Source organism: Rhincodon typus, chromosome 26, assembly GCF_021869965.1.
Source record: "Rhincodon typus isolate 14 chromosome 26, sRhiTyp1.1, whole genome shotgun sequence".
NCBI lineage: Eukaryota > Metazoa > Chordata > Chondrichthyes > Orectolobiformes > Rhincodontidae > Rhincodon > Rhincodon typus.
The window spans coordinates 18,840,286-18,859,605 of record NC_063357.1 but is presented as its reverse complement, the minus strand read 5'-3'; the positions used below and the strand labels follow the sequence as shown (position 1 = coordinate 18,859,605).

At 38.0% G+C, this 19,320-nt stretch overlaps 1 protein-coding gene across 3 annotated transcripts in view; it reads right to left on the bottom strand.

The window, feature by feature from the left end:
• Positions 1 to 19,320, bottom strand: part of acaca (acetyl-CoA carboxylase alpha) — a 269,320-nt gene that overhangs the window by 64,114 nt on the left and 185,886 nt on the right. For all 3 annotated transcript variants that reach the window (XM_048612563.1, XM_048612564.1, XM_048612565.1), the window contains exons 45-46: positions 2,258 to 2,401; positions 1,104 to 1,224 (exon numbers count right to left, since the gene is read on the bottom strand). In XM_048612563.1, the coding sequence (XP_048468520.1) occupies positions 1,104 to 1,224; positions 2,258 to 2,401 (265 nt within the window). The remainder of the gene's footprint in view (positions 1 to 1,103; positions 1,225 to 2,257; positions 2,402 to 19,320) is intronic.

The following is a 19,320-nucleotide window of genomic DNA, read 5'->3' as shown; positions in this document are numbered from 1 at the left end:
ATCAGAAAACTGCAATCCCAAGTATCTTTCCAGATTCCGTGATCCATAATATGCAGTATTGAAAACATGCTGCTCAGGACTTGTTGGCATATGGAACAGCTGACTAAATAGCTTTTCAGCCTTTCCTCTCCAGTGTACTGCTCAGAATGTTACTGCCTTCTATTTTTCCAGTTATTAGTCCTGACCCAAAACTGACATCTGAATGGTGCAGTGTCAAGTTGTGGCTATGCCAGAACTGCTCGGTACTGCAGTCGCCAATTCATCAACTGACTCCTTTGCAGTTAGGCAGTTGAAGATAATTAGCAGCAATTAGTCACTTTGAGGTACCACTCACTCAGAAACTATGTCACAACGAAAGCAACTTTCATTGGGAACCTACCACAAAAGTAATTGCATCAGCTGAAGTGCAACCATCATTACATAATTCCAATAATACAATTAGATGGGTTGTGGTTTTGCACTGTATATCTTTCTTTTTCAGAAAACTATGGAATGGAATGTGAAACTTTCTGTATTCTAGCTAATTACAAGGAAGTTCCAGATTTTAGCTTCATGTGAGTTGATCTCAGGCAGATTACTGGTAGGAATTGGGTTAGGGTTAGGTATTGGCTTCTAACCCCTTGGTTAGGAATGGAAAAAGAATGACAACAGCTCCCACTCCTGTAAACACTCCAATGCAATGCTGCCACACATCTGCAGAAACCGGTGAGCACACATATTCCACAGTCAAGATAGTCTGCCAGTGCTCACTGTCAAGTCCATCTGAACATGCCTAAAGTGACTATTTAGTTGTGGTAAGAGGGTGACCATCACTGTCGGGCTAAGACCATACTAATTTAGGAGGAGAGAGTTGAAAAGTAGAAGACTCAAAAATGGGCATGGTGCGCTCAGAGAGTATAGTTTTAAGTTCAAAAGACAAAACCAGTAACTCACTCAATTGGATGCTTGATAACCAAATAAGTGAGAAAGTATATGTTAATGTACAGGTTAATGTCCCATAACCACAGTTGCTCAACTAAGATTTCTTTTACTACTTGGGAGAAATAAATTCAGCCAGCCATGTAATATGATTTGACCACAGCAAAAGATTTTCTTTTCCTTACTTGGGTGAGGTCTTCCAGCAAGCATCCACCGAGGGTCATAAGGTGTTTTAGTGGGGACAAATTCAATTGTTCGATCAATGGGATCCTTAGGCTTGAGGATGGGCACTGAACTTGACACATTCTACATACAAAACACAATTCGAGAAACAAAATCAGTGCAATTTTCAATAAATAACTTATTTCTAAACATACAAACTAGTTAAAAATATCATAAGCTCTTGAAGCATCGTGCTGCAAATTCAAATGAATAAATTAACTACAGTACATACACTGAACATAAGCAGGGACATCCACATTAGATCCTTCACTAGAATCTAGGAAACCAAATCCCTATGAAAAAACAATGAAACTTTCCAAGAGGTCAATTAGCTAACACCTCAAACAAGAATACACATTTCTTACTCCCAACTGCCGCCAACAAATCTTCTTTTCTCAAAGTCACACAATTTAAAATATTATTTTCAATCAAAAAGTTTTTAAAAATTCACTTGCATTTTCTTTGTAAATTCTGCTTATTGGTTCTATAGTGCCCAGGACATACTTCAGCTCTTATCCTCTGGTAATTCTAACATTGCAGCTCTTTGTCTATTAAGACTAGTATACGGTGTATGTTATTGTCTATTATATAACCAACAGTCCAAGTTGTATTATTTTGTTTATAACATTGCCATCTGTTAAATAACCATTGTCTATTAAATGTATGGCAACTAGGGACATTGCTTGTTAAGCAACAACAGTGCAGGCTATTGACTTGAAATAAAAGTGCACATCGTTATCTGCCATGCAAGTAAAACTATGATTCATTGTCTGTTAAATTAAAACATGTTATAATATGCTTAACAAGAAAGGTTGGATTATTATTTTTATATGTCCAATGTGTTTTTGGTCTGTCAAAAAGAATTGCATGCTATGAATTTTAAAAATTCAGTGTGTTCAAATAGGGTATTTGCTATTAACTTTAGATAAACTCTAGTGTGAGTTGTCTGTTAAGTGTATAATACCAGTTGATAACAGTTACTGCAATTATGCCTAGAACAGCTGGAATATTGATCATAACTTTTAATTATTAAATTATCATAAATAATGACTGACTAACACATTAAAAGATTAAAACATTTTTGTCAATACATCAAACTCCAAATTGGAATACAAACCTTCGGCATGTAGGATAGCCACTGAAGGATGATAACAACCCCCTCAAAGTCATCATACACAGTTGTGTGAGTCACACCATTATTATGCATGATCTGGACACCTCCCAATTGGTTGTTAGATGTGTACACCTCACGGCCAAGTACCTTGGAAATTAGAAAAAAATAATTACAATGTTAAAAGAAATATTAAACCAACATTTTCTGAACAAGGGTCTAGGCCCGAAACGTCAGCCTTTCTGCTCCTCTGATGCTGCTTGGCCTGCTGTGTTCATCCAGCTCTACACCTTGTTGTCTCTTCATTGTTGCTATGATAGTTTGAGTAAAACGTGTGTCTTTTGAATCATTCTATCCATAAAGCTCTGTAATAATGTTTGGTCATAGCATCCTCTCCTAACAATGACCAGAAAGATTCATGAATAGTTAGGCAACATGTACGAAAGGTCCCACAACTACTTTAAGGATTCAAAATTTTAAGGAAAGGAGGGGTGGTAATGTGAAAAAAATTGAAAGCAAACGTAACTAGTCTTAAAATTAACCTTAGCAATAATCTTGGCATCTGTCCCTGCTAGCAATGCCAATTTTCAAATGACAGTTTTCAATTTTTTAACCTGACTTTTTAAATTGAAAATGGAAAATAAACTACTGAACTCTATTGACAATCCCAGCTAGATATTAATCACAGAATGTTCAAGTGGCAGATGAACATGTGCAAAGATCTGTTGATTCATGTCAGTCTTTACCCTTGTGTAAAATAAAGGGAAAAGGAAAACATGAAGAAAAATGTACCAACGCCAGAGTTAAGAAGAACTTTTCATTATATTGACCCAACTTACAAAAAAACCTGAAAATGCTGGAAGTATGAAACAGCCTTGGAAAATTTTAGAGTGACACAGTGTTTGATTTTTCAGATGCAGACCATTCTATGGAATAAGAAAGACTTTGCCAAATTGAAAACTTGTCAATCATCTTTACAGTGCCAACAGACCTGCTAGTGTTTTCTGTGTTTTGGGCAGTGAAGCCTTTTGTTACCATGTTGTTCAGCACAAATAACAGTAGAATATTAAACATGATCTATTCTGTTGGATGGCAAGAGGTGGGTAGAATTACGAAAAAAAAGCAAGACCTTTCCAGTGGTAAAACTGGCAGGACAGGATGTTCTAAAATCTAAACACCGTCCATGTGCAGTAACTGGTTGTAATTGAGGCAACATTCAAATTTACATTGGTGCCCCAAGCTCAAGAGCTATTGTATAGAATTGCTGTTGTTTCTGACAGCTCAGCAAATCTTCCTCAAATGCAAATGCAGATTTGAGGCAAAAATAGGATCAAACTATAGAATAGCTCACTAACAGTTTGTCAATATTCACACAGCAGTAGGATATTAGGATTCAAGTGAAATTATAGTTAGCAGATGTCAACATCTTCAGAAGGAAGGAAGGAACAGGTATGAAATGGCAGGCGCACACAACTTTACTAATACTGTAACCACTAATACAGTCATGTCCCAGTCAAATGCTAAATGTGCTAAATTAAACCTTGGGGTGGACACCAAAGGATGCATCAACCCATCAGCCTCTCAACGTTCTGCCTGGCCGTGTAGGTATTTGTAATAACACTTCTATGCCACGGGCAGTTTATTTTATGAGAGAAGCACATCATTGCAAGCCAAACACATCATTCTGACACTGTCTGCAATAAAACACAGGTTGAGATTTCAACTGCATCAAAGAGATATACCACACAATAAAAACCAGCAGCGCAATTTATGCGGTAAACAAGTACACCACTTCCCCTCTTCAGAACGGAGTCCCTTCAGCCCAAATTCCTCATTATATGATTTATGTGATGATAATTCTAAACATACAAGATGATAGTTCTCTTGTGACAGTGAGTTACCAGAGTTCTTCCACCAGTATGAAAGACTCATAACTCAGCAGCACTGCATGTGTAAGTGAGAGTTACAATGAGATTTTCACATGAGAAAAAGCAAGAGGCCACTCCTAAGTTCAGAGAAATGACAAATTCATTTTCCCTGAAACACATCCTTTTGTAACACAATTCAACAATTAGGCTTGAAATAAAATTGTAAAAAATAAATACGTTCACATCAAAACCTCTTCACACAGTAAATTATCTTGCAAGATTCAGCGTTGGTTGTTATGTAGATACAGAAAAAAACCCATGCTCTCACACAAAAAGAGATGAGTGGCACGACAAGTTAACTTATCTTTTGGTGGTACAGATGGGGGCATTTTGAAATGAAAACTAGAACTTCTTACTCTTTGTTGTGTTGTGTCTTGGATAGCCACTTGACTGCCAAAGCAGACTGATAATAATTCACATTTAACATTTCTCCCAAATGAGAGCTTCTCCAGGAAACTACAGGTAACTCACAAATGAAAAGAAATTCAATAGCCTTATTCTTTCTTATTCACAAAAGTGATGTACAACAGCATGCAGCTCTCAAATAGTTGAGACACCTACACCTGTAACTAAATGCAGCTTTGTGTCCACAGCAATCTGAAATACAAGTGTATAGACATGAGCTAATTTGCCAGGTGGACTGAACAAATGAATGGGGCTTTTTGCAGGAAATGGTCAAAGCACTAATGGCATTATTTATATCTAACATTTCACCAGTTACATACCAATTTAAAAAAAGATTCTAAACTTACAACTTTAACTTTACAAATTAAGACTGGAATAGACATCCAGAGCGCACAACAGTAGTGCAAAAGTAGACTATGTAGACTGCAATGATGGCAGATAATCTGATTAATGAGGCATCAGTATGCCCACAAACTAGGCGCTAACTGCAATAATGACCTCATGACATTCATCCACAAGTTTATCTTCTACAAGAAGTTCCAGCAACCATTGGCACTGATAGCAGACTCCACATAAACATGTCAATATTACAAAGTAGGCTTTAGAACTACTGTACAAATAGAGAGCTTCTGTTCTACTCCTTCCAAGAGATCTAGAAAAGATGGGAGATTCCCATGTTAGACTGAAACCAAATATAGCAGGCAAAAGGCCCTTTAACATTCATTTCACCAGTTAGTAAGTTGTTCTCTCCATTTTGTAATTGTCTAATTTATTCACAAAATTACTAAATTACTCACTACATTTAACTTAGCTAAATTAATTAGTAATTTACCAATTATACTTAAATGTATTTTTTCCACACATGAAATACATTTTATAAATCAATTAACGTTCTCAAGGTTAATAATTACATTTCTACCTGAATTTATATTTATAGTTTCATCCAGTATAAATGTACCATTTGCATGAAAAGCAATTTCATAACGTACATAAAACCACAAGGTGCTTTGACATCATGCGCCTAGTGGAAATAAATCTGTGTTAACCTTTCATCTGGCTAGCTCCATTCTCATATTAATGAACAGCAATGTATCAGAATTGAACAGGCAGAGAAAATATCAATCAGTAATCAGGAAGCAGGAGGGAAAACTATCAAATCGTTAAGTTCACATCGTTTTACTCCTAGCTGCCACTGACTGAGCATTTTTGATTCAAAAGAGATGCCAAGTCAACCAAAGCATTCAAAAGCTTTTTGTAGACCATGCAGGAGGCTTACCTAAGCTGAGTAAAAAATACTGACAATTAAATTGCTATGTAAAAAGTAAATTACAAAATAAATCCAAAAATGATCTATTAATACATGGCAAATTCTGGGAAGAGAATGCTACTATTCAATTTGGGATTCTGAATACAAGTCTTAAATTTGAATAGGCTCTCCACAAAATACACTATGGCCGAAATTATAAAGTTATGCCGCAGATTTATTTAGCAAAGAAAGACGGACTAAACTAAACTTTTGTACTATGTCTTAACCTTCTTCTTGAGAAGGTACATCTGAACATTGTTCCCATATATTGGATGCAAAGGTTTTCTCGTGCTATCTTTTTTGTCTGTATATCTGCATTGAATGAGAAAAACAACATTTATTTTTCAGGAACTAATTAACATCGCAGTCGCTTAAGATAATTTTTAAAAATCTTAAGATCCCTTTCAGTAGAGATTTACAGCCTATCACAGCATTAGTTTTGACTCACACTGAATTCTGACAGGAGACAGACCATGGCTAAAAGAACAAAGTTAATGTACATTACTATTGTAATGAATTATATTAAGTTCTCATCTTGTCATTTTTACATTTATATAATAACCTGTGCGGCAGAATCAAGCTTTTGTACTAGATTAGAGAATAACAGTTTTGGTTTTATGCATACCACTGTGCATCAAAAAGTTGGTTCAGAATTAGTATCTTGAGTGAGAGGAAAGAAAAAAAACTGTAAATAAGATAATACAGACATATTAACTCTTAAAACAAACAAATGTTAGGAAGTACCGTTGTTTCAAGGCATTGCAGGGCATGCTCTCCACTCAAAAGATACATAGTTTTTAATCCTCAAAGTACTACTGTGGGTCTGCACTCAGAATGGTGCCTGATATGACCAGAACTGAAGGGAAATCAGTACCATTGTTGTGTCCATGAGAAATTTGGTCTTAAATGACATGGTACTACATTAGTTGCGAGGCCATTTTCATTGTGTGCAGGAACTAATTTCATACACCAACATGACATGGTGTCCAGAGAGGCCACAAACGACAGTGAATATGCAGACTGCTGAGACCATGGTGTTTCAATGAGCAGAGAACTTGTGCAGAAATTGTTTATTTTTCAAAGAAAATATCTACTAATGCCACTGAAGTGCTTGCACTTGTCAGGACTTTCATGATATAAGCAGATGGATCGCAGATTTTCATCGCTCATGCATTAAGCGGTCAGGGTCAGCAGTTGTGAAAATATGATCGCACACATGGTATCCGTCTGGTTCCCTCTGTTTCTACTAGACACCGAGCACAGGGTGCAACCTATTAATGTAAATGACAAGTCAGAGTAGAGGAACCATGAACCAAGAACAGCCTAACCTTGAGGGGACTCGGCAGTGACACAGACGGATGCTCGGGACTGTCAGAGACATAATTTCTCTTTGATATTTAGTAGTGTCCCTTTTAGCCTTTCTTTTTGAATACGCAGCTACAGTATCTACTATTTTAACGGGTTTGTAAAACCACTACAGAAAGATTAAACACAACAGATTAAAATGGCAGGTTCTCTGAACAGAAAGCTATCATTTGCTTTATTAGCATTGCTAATATCAAAAATGCAACCAGACACCAATCTAAGCCTGTGATATTCTGCTACCTTTCAGAAAACCTTGCCACACCACTGTGGACTATTTCTTTTCTTTGTTGTGATGAACAATAAACATCATATTTTTCATTCATTCATTTTAATAGTGTTACTAGAAATAAATCTGTTTTTGTACTTAAAAGCTTAAAATGATAATAGCCTTCGAGAAAATAGCACTTCTCCACCACCATTATCTCCACGTAAAGCAAGAGACTTTGAAAATCCTATTTTGCACAGTGCCCCATTTCCCTGAAGTATCCTCAGTATTTATCTAACACTTCTTATTAGTTCCAAGTGCTTAAGAAAAACTGGGACATCAGGACTTCATATTAATTGACACTGCCTTTCCTTCAATATCATAATGCTAAGAAAACGAACTGCCCTATACCCTATTGAAAGAGCGCAGGATACAGAAATATAAATAAAGGAAGGTAGTCTTTCAGAACAGGCATGAAGTTAATAGAGTGGCCATGAGCCAGCCTGAAGCCAGTGCCTGGGAAGATAAACCATTCCTGGGTTTGTGCTTCATCAGCAGGGATCCAAACACCTGGTGAGTGTTCATTGTGGGAATGAGCAACTCATCAGAAATCCTAAACCTCCATGAAAGGTTGAAATATCTCAAAGTGGTTGTGGGGGGAGGGGGGTGGTGGTGGCATTGGAAGCTGGCTGCAGTATTTTTATGGAACCAGAACTGCCATGACCCACTGGGGTAGTGCTCTAGAAATTAAGTCCTGCTATACCTGCAGTTGTCAAAAAAATTGAAGATTTTATCCAAGTTTGCAAAATACCCCAATTTACCTATCTTTTAGTTCTAGGTTGACAGAAAGCACAGACCAGATTTCTGCACTTAACAAGAATTACATTAATTACAAACAAATAGATTCTAGTTACAGGGGCCATATAACTCTACTAGTTAAAACTCTAACGCATTATAGAACTTCCACGTACACAGATACAGACAGACACAAAAACATTGGTGTTATGGGTGGAGGGAAAAACCAGGAAGTTAGTTTAATGGTTACTAGTCATAGAATTCACTGAGGTGATTCTTTGTCTTACCAGGACTTGCTACTTGGTGATTTTACTCTTTTCCAAGCACTTTCACTTGCCTACAAGAGGCACAGACTGACTGATTCACTATATACAAAGTCTCTGACATACTGGTTAAAAGCAACAGCTGGTGGGGAAAATAAATTGGCTTTTAGGTTTTTTCTTTTACTTCAGATAGCACCTTTCTTTCCAGAGATCCAAAAGTTTCTGATCATCTTGTTCACACTCTCAAGCTGTTCAGCTGCCCAGGAGTTAATAGTGTTTGGCAGGGAGAAAGCCTTTGCCATCAACGACTAGGCATCATTCCACAGAGCAATCAGCTATTTATTGCTGATTTCTTTTTGTACACAATCCCTGGTGTTAGTTCTTCTGCAACTAAACCTTCTCCACTACTTTAACAAACAACAGTGTAAACAGCACTTACAATAAATGTTGGTGCCTTTCTTTTTAAAAAGTGCAGTAATTCTTTCCACTATCCTTAATTTTTAAAACAATCATTTTCTCATTTTAGTCCACAATCAAAAATACAAAGACACAGTTGCCCGTCTGTATGTGAAGAGTGAAAGTTAAGCCCAATAAATAGAGTTGTATATGTAAGAGGAGGCAAGGCTTGAACACGCGCGTTTATAAAAGTGGGCCTGAAAACTGAGGTGACCAAGGTGATTCGATTTTTAATTGCTGCGCGATAGTTTTGTTTTCGGCAAGTGATGCCCAGCAATTGAACAGTTGCACCAGATTTGCTTTATTTTTAAAATTGTGATGAGATGGTTTTATCTGGCTCAGTAACTTTATTAATTTGAAGGTACATTTGCTTTTCTCCTTTACTTTGTCTATGCCATGCAGCTAAACAATTTGTTTCTTGATCTTTATCAATCTAAATCAGCCACAATTTGGGTTGCAAGAATAGACACAACTATGTAGTCCAATCCCAATTACCTATAATCTATTTATAAGTCAACTAACAGCTTTGTGACTGATACTGAAATTTTTCAATATCTGATGCCTACATGAATCATGAAGCACTTAAGGAATAGGAGTAGGTCATAAGGCCCCTCAACACACTCCGCCATTCAATACAATTAGGCTGATCATTAGCTTTAGCTCCATTTAGCTTGTACTCCTCCTATATTTCTCAATTCTCAGAGATTAAAAAAAAAACTATCTATCCAGCTTTAAATATCTTTAATGATAGAGCTTCCAGAACTCTGATGCATAGAATTCCAAAGATTCACAATGCTTCAACTGAAGAAATTTCTCCTCATCTCAGACCAAAATGATTCGTCATTCATCCTGTGACTCCACTCCTATGTTCTAGATTTTCCAGACATGACGAACAATCTCCTAGTGTCTACTGTATCAAACCCTTTCATAACCTTGTAGGTTTCAATTAGATCATGTCATCAGAGGAAAAGCCTCTCAAATCAAGAATCAGTCTGGTGAACCATCTCTCTACCACTTCAAAAGCAAGTATCCTTTCTTAAATATATCTTATCACTAAATACTAAATTTCATTGAAATCTATCCAAGGTTTGAGATATAATTATTTATAAACAGACTAAAGAAATGTGGTAAAAATATTACCTCCTCCCTCCTTCATTAGCAGATGTAAATTTTTGTTTAATATGTCTGCCATTGGCAATCAATTAGTGGAAAACAAAGCAGCATCTGAAGACTGAGGTGATGTTCAGTGCCAGTTGCATGCACAGTCACAAAAGGAAATAGGTGTTTACTTAGGTGATAAGTCCAATCAACCACTCAACAACGAAAACAATGTATCTCAACTAAAGTTGCAGTTGTGAAGGAGAGTTGTGTGTAAACAACATATTACTGCTTCAGAAAATATGATCATCTCTAGACAAAACGGTAGACAGCATCAGATCAGTCACAAGTTAATACCATCATAGAACACAGAACATAGAACAGTACAGCACAGTACAGGCCTTTCATCCCACGATGTTGTGCCGAACTTTTGCCCTAATCCTAAGGTCTATCTAACCTCCACCCCTACATTATACTATCATCCATATGCCTATCTAATAGCCCTTAAATGCCCCTAATGAGGCCAACTCCACTACCCTCTCCGACAATGCAATCCATGCCCTGACCACTCTCTGAGTAACGAACCTACCTTTGATGTCTCCCCTAGATCTACCTCCACTCACTTTAAAACTATGCCCCCTCGTAATAGCTACCTCCACCCTAGGAAAATGTCTCTGGCTGTCTACTCTATACCTCTGATCATTTTGTACACCTCTATCAAGTCACCTCTCATCCTTCGTCGTTCTAAAGAGAAAAGCCCTAGCTCTCTCAACCTTTCCTCATAAGACCTTCCATCCATTCCAGGCAACATCCTCGTAAATCTCCTCTGCACCTTTTCCAACGCTTCCACATCTTTCCTGCAATGAGGCGAACAGAACTGGACACAATACTCCAGATGTGGCCGAACCAGGCTTTTGTATAGCTGGAGCATAACTTCACGGCTCTTGAAATCGATCCCTCTATTAAATGAAAGCTAACACACTATACGCCTTCTTAACAACTCTATCCACCTGGGTGGCAGCTTTCAGGGAACTGTGGACATGAACCCCAAGATCCCTCTGCTCCTCCACAGTGCCAAGAATCTTTCCATTAACCCTGTATTCTGCTTTCAAGTTTGTCCTTCCAAAATGAATCACCTCACACTTTTCAGGGTTAAACTCCATCTGCCACTTCTCAGCCCAGCTCTGCATTCTATCAATGTCCCTTTGTAACCTAGAACTGCCCTCCGCACTGTCCACAACGCGACCCACCTTCATATCGTCCGCGAACTCGCTAATCCACCCTTCCACTCCTTCATCCAAATCATTTACAAAAATCACAAAAAGAAGAGGACCCAGAACAGATCCTTGTGGTACACCACTCGTAACTGAGCACCATGTTGAATATTTTCTGTCCACTACCACCCTTAGAAGACAAAGGGTCAGCCAATTCTGAATCCAATCTGCCACATTTCCCCCTATCCCGTGCCTCTTTACCTTCTGCATGAGCCTACCATATCATATCATATTGATTGATTTGAAAGGGTACGAAAAAAGAAACCTGTAGAACTTTGAAGTACACTGCCACATTTAGTGCACATGCTATATCCACGTCATTGACATATTATATAAGCTACCTACAACTTACAAACTGAAATCACATATACACAAAATTTATTCCGGAGGTTTATTCTGAACTGTCTTTTTTCAAAGTAAACATAGGAATTTTTTGGTTAAATTATAGATTAATTCCAGATTTAAAAAATTACACTGATGCATCATAGAATACAATGAAATTTCAATTACACACATTTAAGTTGCATAGCTGTAGGTCTGAAATGGAACTTTGTACTTTCCTGCCCTCAAAATACTGGGTGATCCAACCCATTTGAAATATAGACAGACAATCTAGTTTGTGCAGTTTATACATCTCCAAACAATCAAACCTCTCTTTGCCTTCTCAGACTCCCTAAAATAAGACATCCAAGTCAAAATGTAAAAATCATATTTAACACTTTAATTATCTTAAGCATCACACAAATATTTTCTGTACAAATCATCCAAAGTGCATATTGCCAAATAACATATGATAAAATGTACACATCTTTAGAACTGAAAAGATGGGGAGTTACAATAAACCTGCATCAAATCTTTATTAGACTAAATAAGTATTGCAAGACGTTGGACATGATAAGATGGACGTGGGAAGTGGAACAGGATATACAGAGGAGTATCAAGAATGATAACAGAAATGCAAAGTATACATATCAGGAAATAATTAATAGCATGGGTTTCTTCTCTCTTGATAAGACCAAAAGATACAGGAGAAGTAGGTAGTCATTTGGCAATGAAGACTGCTTTGCAATTCAGTGAGATCATAGTTGATCTGACAATTCTGAATATCAATTTCCTGCCTTTTCCCATAACCCCCAACTTCCTTACTTCAAAATCTGCCTATTTCAGTCTTGAATATACTTAAAAATATAGCCTCCAGAGTCTTCTGCAGCAAAGAACTCCACAGATTCACTATCCTCCAAGAGAAGAAATTCCTCCTCAGTTCTGGCTTATCTGGTCGAGAATCTTATTGAGTAGCCACATGTGCGGTACCTTATCGAATGTCTTTTGTAAATCCAAATATCTTACATCTACTAGTTCCTCCTTTGTCAAGCATGATTTCCCCTTCACGAAGCCATGCTGGCTGCTTGATTATGTCATGTATTTCTAAATATTCTTTCAGTGCATCCTTCACAACAGGTTAACAATTTCCTAATGGCAGATGTTAAGCTATCTGGCCTGTAGTAATCGTTTGTGTTTACCTCTCTCCCTTTTTGAATAAGGGTGTAACACAGGCAGTTTTCAATTGCTCTAGAACTTCTCTGGAATCTAAGAACTCTTGAAGATTACTACCAGTGCATCCACTTATCTCTGTAGCTACTTCCCTTAATATCCTAGGGTGCAACCCATCAGATCCAGGGGATTATCAGCCTTTAGCCCCATTAGTGTCTCCAGTATGTTTTATCTAATGATGATCATTGTACTTATTTCTTCTCTCCCTTTTGCCCTTTGATTATTTAGTGTTTTTGGAATGCTTTTAATGTATTCAACCATGAAGGCTAATGAAAAGTAATCATTTAACTCTCTGCCATTTCCTGGTTCACCATTATTATTTCCCCAGCCTCATTCTGTAAGAGGCCTATGTTCAATTTGGCCCCTTTCTTCCTTTTTACTGACTACAGATTACTGTCCATTCTTATATTACTTGTCAGTTTACCCTCGAAAGTTCATTTTCTCTCTCCATTATATTTGCATGGGTAATCTAATAATGGTCTTTCAATTTATGAAACATTTGGTTTGAGTTGATGAAAAAGAATGTTTCATTTTGAGGGAAAGAACTGATGGTATGTAGAGTATATAAAGAACACAATCAGTTCTTTCTGACAAAAGGAAGCTCTCTTTTTTATCAACTCAAACTAAACATTTCCCAAATTGAAAGATCACCATTAGGTCAGCCCTGCAAACATCATAAGAAATAGAAAATAAATTTGAGGGTAAACTAACAATATAAAATTGGTCAATAAATCCTTCTTTGAATAAATAAAAAGTAAGAAAGATGCCAAAGTGAACATTGGCCCCTTAACAAATGAGGCTGAGGAAATAATAATGGGGAACCAGGAAATGGTAGAGGAGTTAAACAATTATATTGCATTCATCTTCATGGTAGAACACATTAACAGCTTTCCAAAAATACTAAATAATCAAGGGCAAAAGGGGAGAGGAAATAAATACAATCGATAATTTGGAAGAATCTTCTTTATCGATAAAGTGGAAAGAATGGGAAATTTGCTACCAACCAGAGGCGTTGAACCACTTAAAAAGGAAGGTAAACAAGTATTTGATGATGAAGGGAATAGAGAGCTATGATGGTAGATTCATAGGAGAAAAGATGGGAGCACGGTCCAATGGAACATCAATACTGGCATGGACTGGTTGGGCCAAATGGCCTTAGTGTCTAGAGAAAAAGAAGTTGTCATTCTTATAAACACATCAAAATAAACAGCTTTCACTCGGTCTTGGAATCACGTGTAAAGAGAAAATGAATTGAAAGATGAAGAAACTGTTGCAAGCACAAAACAAGAATTCCTACTTAGTATTCATGCATCCCTTTTGTTAAATTAACATGAGGCATTTTGCTCCCAAAATGCCAATGTTCTATAGCCCATGGCTTCTTTGTGTGGGGTAATTGTAGCTTGCTCCGTTCTTTCCATTTCATACTATTTAAAGCAGTCAAAGTGAACCATTTATGAGACTACAAACTGCTACAAGACCAGTGGGTTTGAAAGAATTGAGTAAGAACCTGGTTTCAATGGTTGCTTTTCCTTATGTGCCCCTCCCCCTTTCATACTACGGATTGCCGTGTGTTCTGCCAATGACCCCAGAGTGATTAATAGAAATTATGCTGCCTGAAGGTTATTGCATTCTTCTCAGCATTGCTAGTGACTAACTGCTGCCCTATAAAACCTTCCAAGACAGGAAAGTGTCCCTGTCGCTGTATGTGCATGCTGTAGCTGTTTAATTGCAATGGGTCTGTGATTTGTCCTCTCTATGTTGTTAATTGATCTCACCTCTAATTAGCGATTCAAATTGTAATAATGTTTAGCAAAATGGCCACAAGAAAATAGTCTTTAAATAATGAAAACAAAAGTAAGTTCCTAAGTATCCCACATGCAGCGAGCATGTGCGTAAACAGAAAAAATGACTTATTTAATAAAGCTTTTCTAATTTATTTTTCTCCACACCGACGCCATCCACTCACCTCATATGCCCACCTCATCTCAAGATATTCCAGGCACTGGGAGCCTTTTGGTGCCCTACCCAGGTAACAGCACTTCATGCGTCAGGCTGTACAATAAATGCCTGACTAGATGTTATGCTACCATGGGAGGCATTACAACTATACGAGGTGTATTTCTTACAGAGGCACCCATTTTTTTTTTAAGCTTACGCTGGAATAGAATATGCAGGAATGAGAATTTCGATTGTTCTCTTCCCAATAAGGAATACCAGCTAGTGTGCACATGTACTGATCTTGATTGAAATCACTAAACCAAGCAGAGCAAGGACAGAATATGGGATTATGCTGGTTGGTACACAGTTACATCAATTAATTTGTCAAGTTGAGCATCAAAGCCGCTTTGGATTCACTGTTTTAAATATAACAACGAGTCTGATTATGAAATAGAGGAGAGATAGGCAAAATGCATTTTTGTATTTCATAGTAAAACCTGCGACAAGTCTGCTACCGGTGGAGAAAAAATTCTACACAGACCAGTTGCTAGCTTCTATCAGTGTCATTCTGGAGCTGTCCATTCAAAGGTCAGTGGACAGTTGTAACTCATTTATCCTTACACTCGGCCGTCACTTAAATCCTAGCAAACCCCCTGTCAAAGAAAAGGGTTAAAAATTGTTGTTCTATGGACACAAACCCACCTCGAGCTACTTATCAATACATGATGGTACCTAATACTTATTTTGGGAAATGATGCAGAATTTGGAATGGAAGCATCTAATAAAAAGAGCAGTTTGCAGAATGTAGTACAAAAACCAGAAATTGCTGGCAAAGCGCTGCAGGTCTGACAGCATCTGCGGCGAGAACTGGACTTGAAATGTTAACTCTGCTTTCTCTTCACAGATGCTGCCAGATCTGCTGAGTTTCGCCAGCAATTTCTGTTTCAGGTCTCCAGCATCCACAGTTCTTTGTTTTGTTATGCCCTAATGTAGTGCTGCTTTCACATAACATTTAACAATACCAAAATCAAGTACTCCAGTTGTTTGAACAGCATTTTTTTTCACCCTGTTAGAGACACTGCCATTAAAAGCCAAATTCATTAGTGACTATTGCTGTCCAAATTCCTCTTCCTTGGTTCAGATTATACAAAATGTTTTTTTCAATTAAAAGTGTTCCATACAGCAAAATCTAAGATTTTTCAAACATTTTTGATAAATACTAAGCCAGAACGAAGATCATCCTATACAATTTTCTTGTCCCATTACATTAACCTTCCTTGGGTGTCACTTAAGATTCGAAATTAATGCTGCAATATTAGCATACAAATGTTCAACATGATTGCTTGACACCCCTCTGTCCCTGCCCTCCTCACTTCAAGTGAGGTAGTGACCCATTTGTCTTCAATGGACTAGGGCTTTAAATGAAATACTGACTGAAAATCCGCATACAGACAAAAATTGGACACAGCAATTTCTATGTTGCAGCCTGAAACAAGTGAGCTGAAATTCAAAAGAGAAGGGGTCATTTATGCCCACATTTTCAGGGCTGGTCGTCTGCTAGTACAGAAGATCATTCATTTCATTGGGGTACTCTCTGTGTACAGGTGGTGACACCGCAGGCAGGCGGCCTTTGAGGCAAGTGTCACTGAACATGCATTTTAAACACTGACGAGAATTCACATGTCAAAGTTTTAAACTGCCTGAAGCTTTTCATAAAAGGTTGCAGTTGCTCTTGTAAAAAATTAATTTAAATGCAAAATTTATCCACACAATTTTTTTTAAAACAAGCCTCTTAAACATGACCAATTTGTGACAGGACTATCCCCAGTGAGCTGCTGTTTTGCTGTCAAACATTCTGGCACCCACATCATCGCAAAACACTGGAAAGGTCTCGAGTGATTTGCCGAGGCTACTTTGCTTGATTGTTCTGCGTAAATTTGTCAGTTAAATAAACATTAACACAGGATGATTTGGTTTGGCATTCCAAATCTTGCTCTCATTCAAATATGCATCAACAGAAATTAATGAAAAAGTAAATTTAACTGTTAAGTCCATCCTACAGAATTGGGCAAAGAAGATATAAATGAAAGCAAGTACTCAAATTAAACTCAGACCTAACATTAAGCAACTGAATGAAGGTCAAGAGTTTAGCAATGTCACTAAAGCACTGACAGGGTGAACACAGAGGAGATTTCAATCCCTCAGCATGGTTGCAGCAGAGAGGAGAGGACAGCCTGGCAGCAGAGGGCATAGAAAAAACAAACTTCACAGCAAACTACCATGCATCGCAAAAAAAAACCATGCATTTATATCGCAGCTCATCTGTCAAAAAGATCTCAAAACACCACGCATGAGAAATGACTTAGAAATACAATGATTTGTTGTGGAGACAAATAGGAAGCAAATTTGGAGTAGTGCACATCTCATAAATGGCAACGAAGATGAATAGTTGAGGGAAAAACGTTAGTCAGGAAACAAGAACTCTTCCTTTTAATACGTCCATGGAATTTTTACATGTAGACGTAGGTAAGCTGAGCTTTGGTTCGACATTCATTTATATGATGGTATCTCTTCAAAATGCACCACCTTTATAAAACTTACTGAAGCATCAGTATAATCAAGTTCTGGTTTGGAATTTGAACCCATGACCAATTTTTTTTAAAATTTAACCTATTTTTCGAATTAACCTGTTCAGAGAGCACATAGTACATAGTATTCCTACAGTGTGGAAACAGGCCCTTTGGCCAAACAAGTCCACACCGACCCTCAGAGCATTCCACCCAGATCGATCCCTCATAACCCACCTATTACATCCCTGAACACTACGGGCAATTTAGCATGGTCAATCCACCTAGCCTGCACATCTTTGGACTGTGGGAGGAAACCAGAGAACCTGGAAGAAACCCATGCAGACACAGAAAATGTGCAAACACCAAACAGATAGTCACTCGAAGGTTGAATCGAACCCGGGTCTCTAATGCCGTGAGGCAGCAATGCTAACCACTGAGCCACCGTGCCTTTGGAGCAGGTGGGATTTAAACCCCAGGCTTCCCAGTCCAGGGTTAGGGACACTACCACTGCACCACAAACCCAGAACTAATAAAAGTCAACAGCAAGATTGGTATCAAATGATCCAAATTAACATATTAGGTTCAGATATTTGGGAATGATAGAAACAACAAGGAGGCACTCAATGAGATTTCTTTGGGGTTAGAATGATCAGACATTCACAATGCATGAACGCTGACAATGTTGATCAATACAAGCTTTATTTCGGAATGAAGTCCTTCCAAACTATCACAAGCCAATCACAGGAATCCAACACTTAGTTAAAGATATAACTTGAACTTTGCGTTCATCTTACAGTCAAATACATATACAGTGCAGCAGAGCCAACTACAGTCTTGTTATTCTGCAGAGTTCTCCCCTAAAAGGCATCAGTGACTGTGTGCACGTAACAATTTGTGCATCCAAGAACAACCTTTGATTTATATTGGAAACACTGTTTATTCAACATGGATTCAAATGTATCACAATTCTTTTAAAAAATATGTATGCTCCCAGGTTTGCTCAGATGCAGATTTGTAGGTCCAGTGATGACAACGTCATCAAACAACTTCCAATTCCCAGTAGAGGCAATATAGCAAAGTACGTGGGTGTGCTACATCCTCAAGAGAGAGTTAAGGTGCTATAACAATACTGCAGATGTTTTCACCATGTACAGGAGCAAATGAATTGCTGTCACTGAAGACCTGGATAATGTTTACAAGCATGAGAACTACCAGTTGTGCTACCAGCTCAATTTTTGGCAACAAATTGATATATTAGTTTGCTGTGCTGTTGGATAAGTGATTACCTCTTTTCTGCCTGATAAAAGAATGCAGACCACAAAGTACAATATCTTGAAGTAAATTTATTTAATTGCTTTTCAATGCACGTGATGTAATGTTTAGTGAACTTTATTGGTGCATGGATTTCCAATCGCGACTTGGACAGTTCAACTCCTAAGTACTCCCTTTGATGGGATAGATGTTCAGCCGACTGAAAGGCTGCATGAGTGATAGGAGGTCCAGGGTGTCTACTTGCAAATTTCTCTTTATGTACCTGGGTCAGCATAAGACCCCCTTGCTGCAGCTGTTGTGGGCACATTGCTTTTAGAAGCAGTACCCCATATCACAGAACTGCTGCTAACATGAGCTGCAATTCCAGCCCTTGATCTTCAATAATAAGAAAACACATCTCCTCAGGAGGTTGCGAGACAACAAGGTGCAGGGCTGGATGAACACAGCAGGCCAAGCAGCATCATAGGAGCAGAGAGGCTGACGTTTCGGGCCTAGACCCTTCATCAGAAAAGGGGGAGGGGAAGGGGGGCTCTGAAATAAACAGGGAGAGAGTGGGAGGCGGAAAGAAGAGGGATAGAGGAGAGGATAGGTGGAGAGGAAACAAACAGGTCGAAGAGGCGGGGATGGAGCCAGTAAAGGTGAG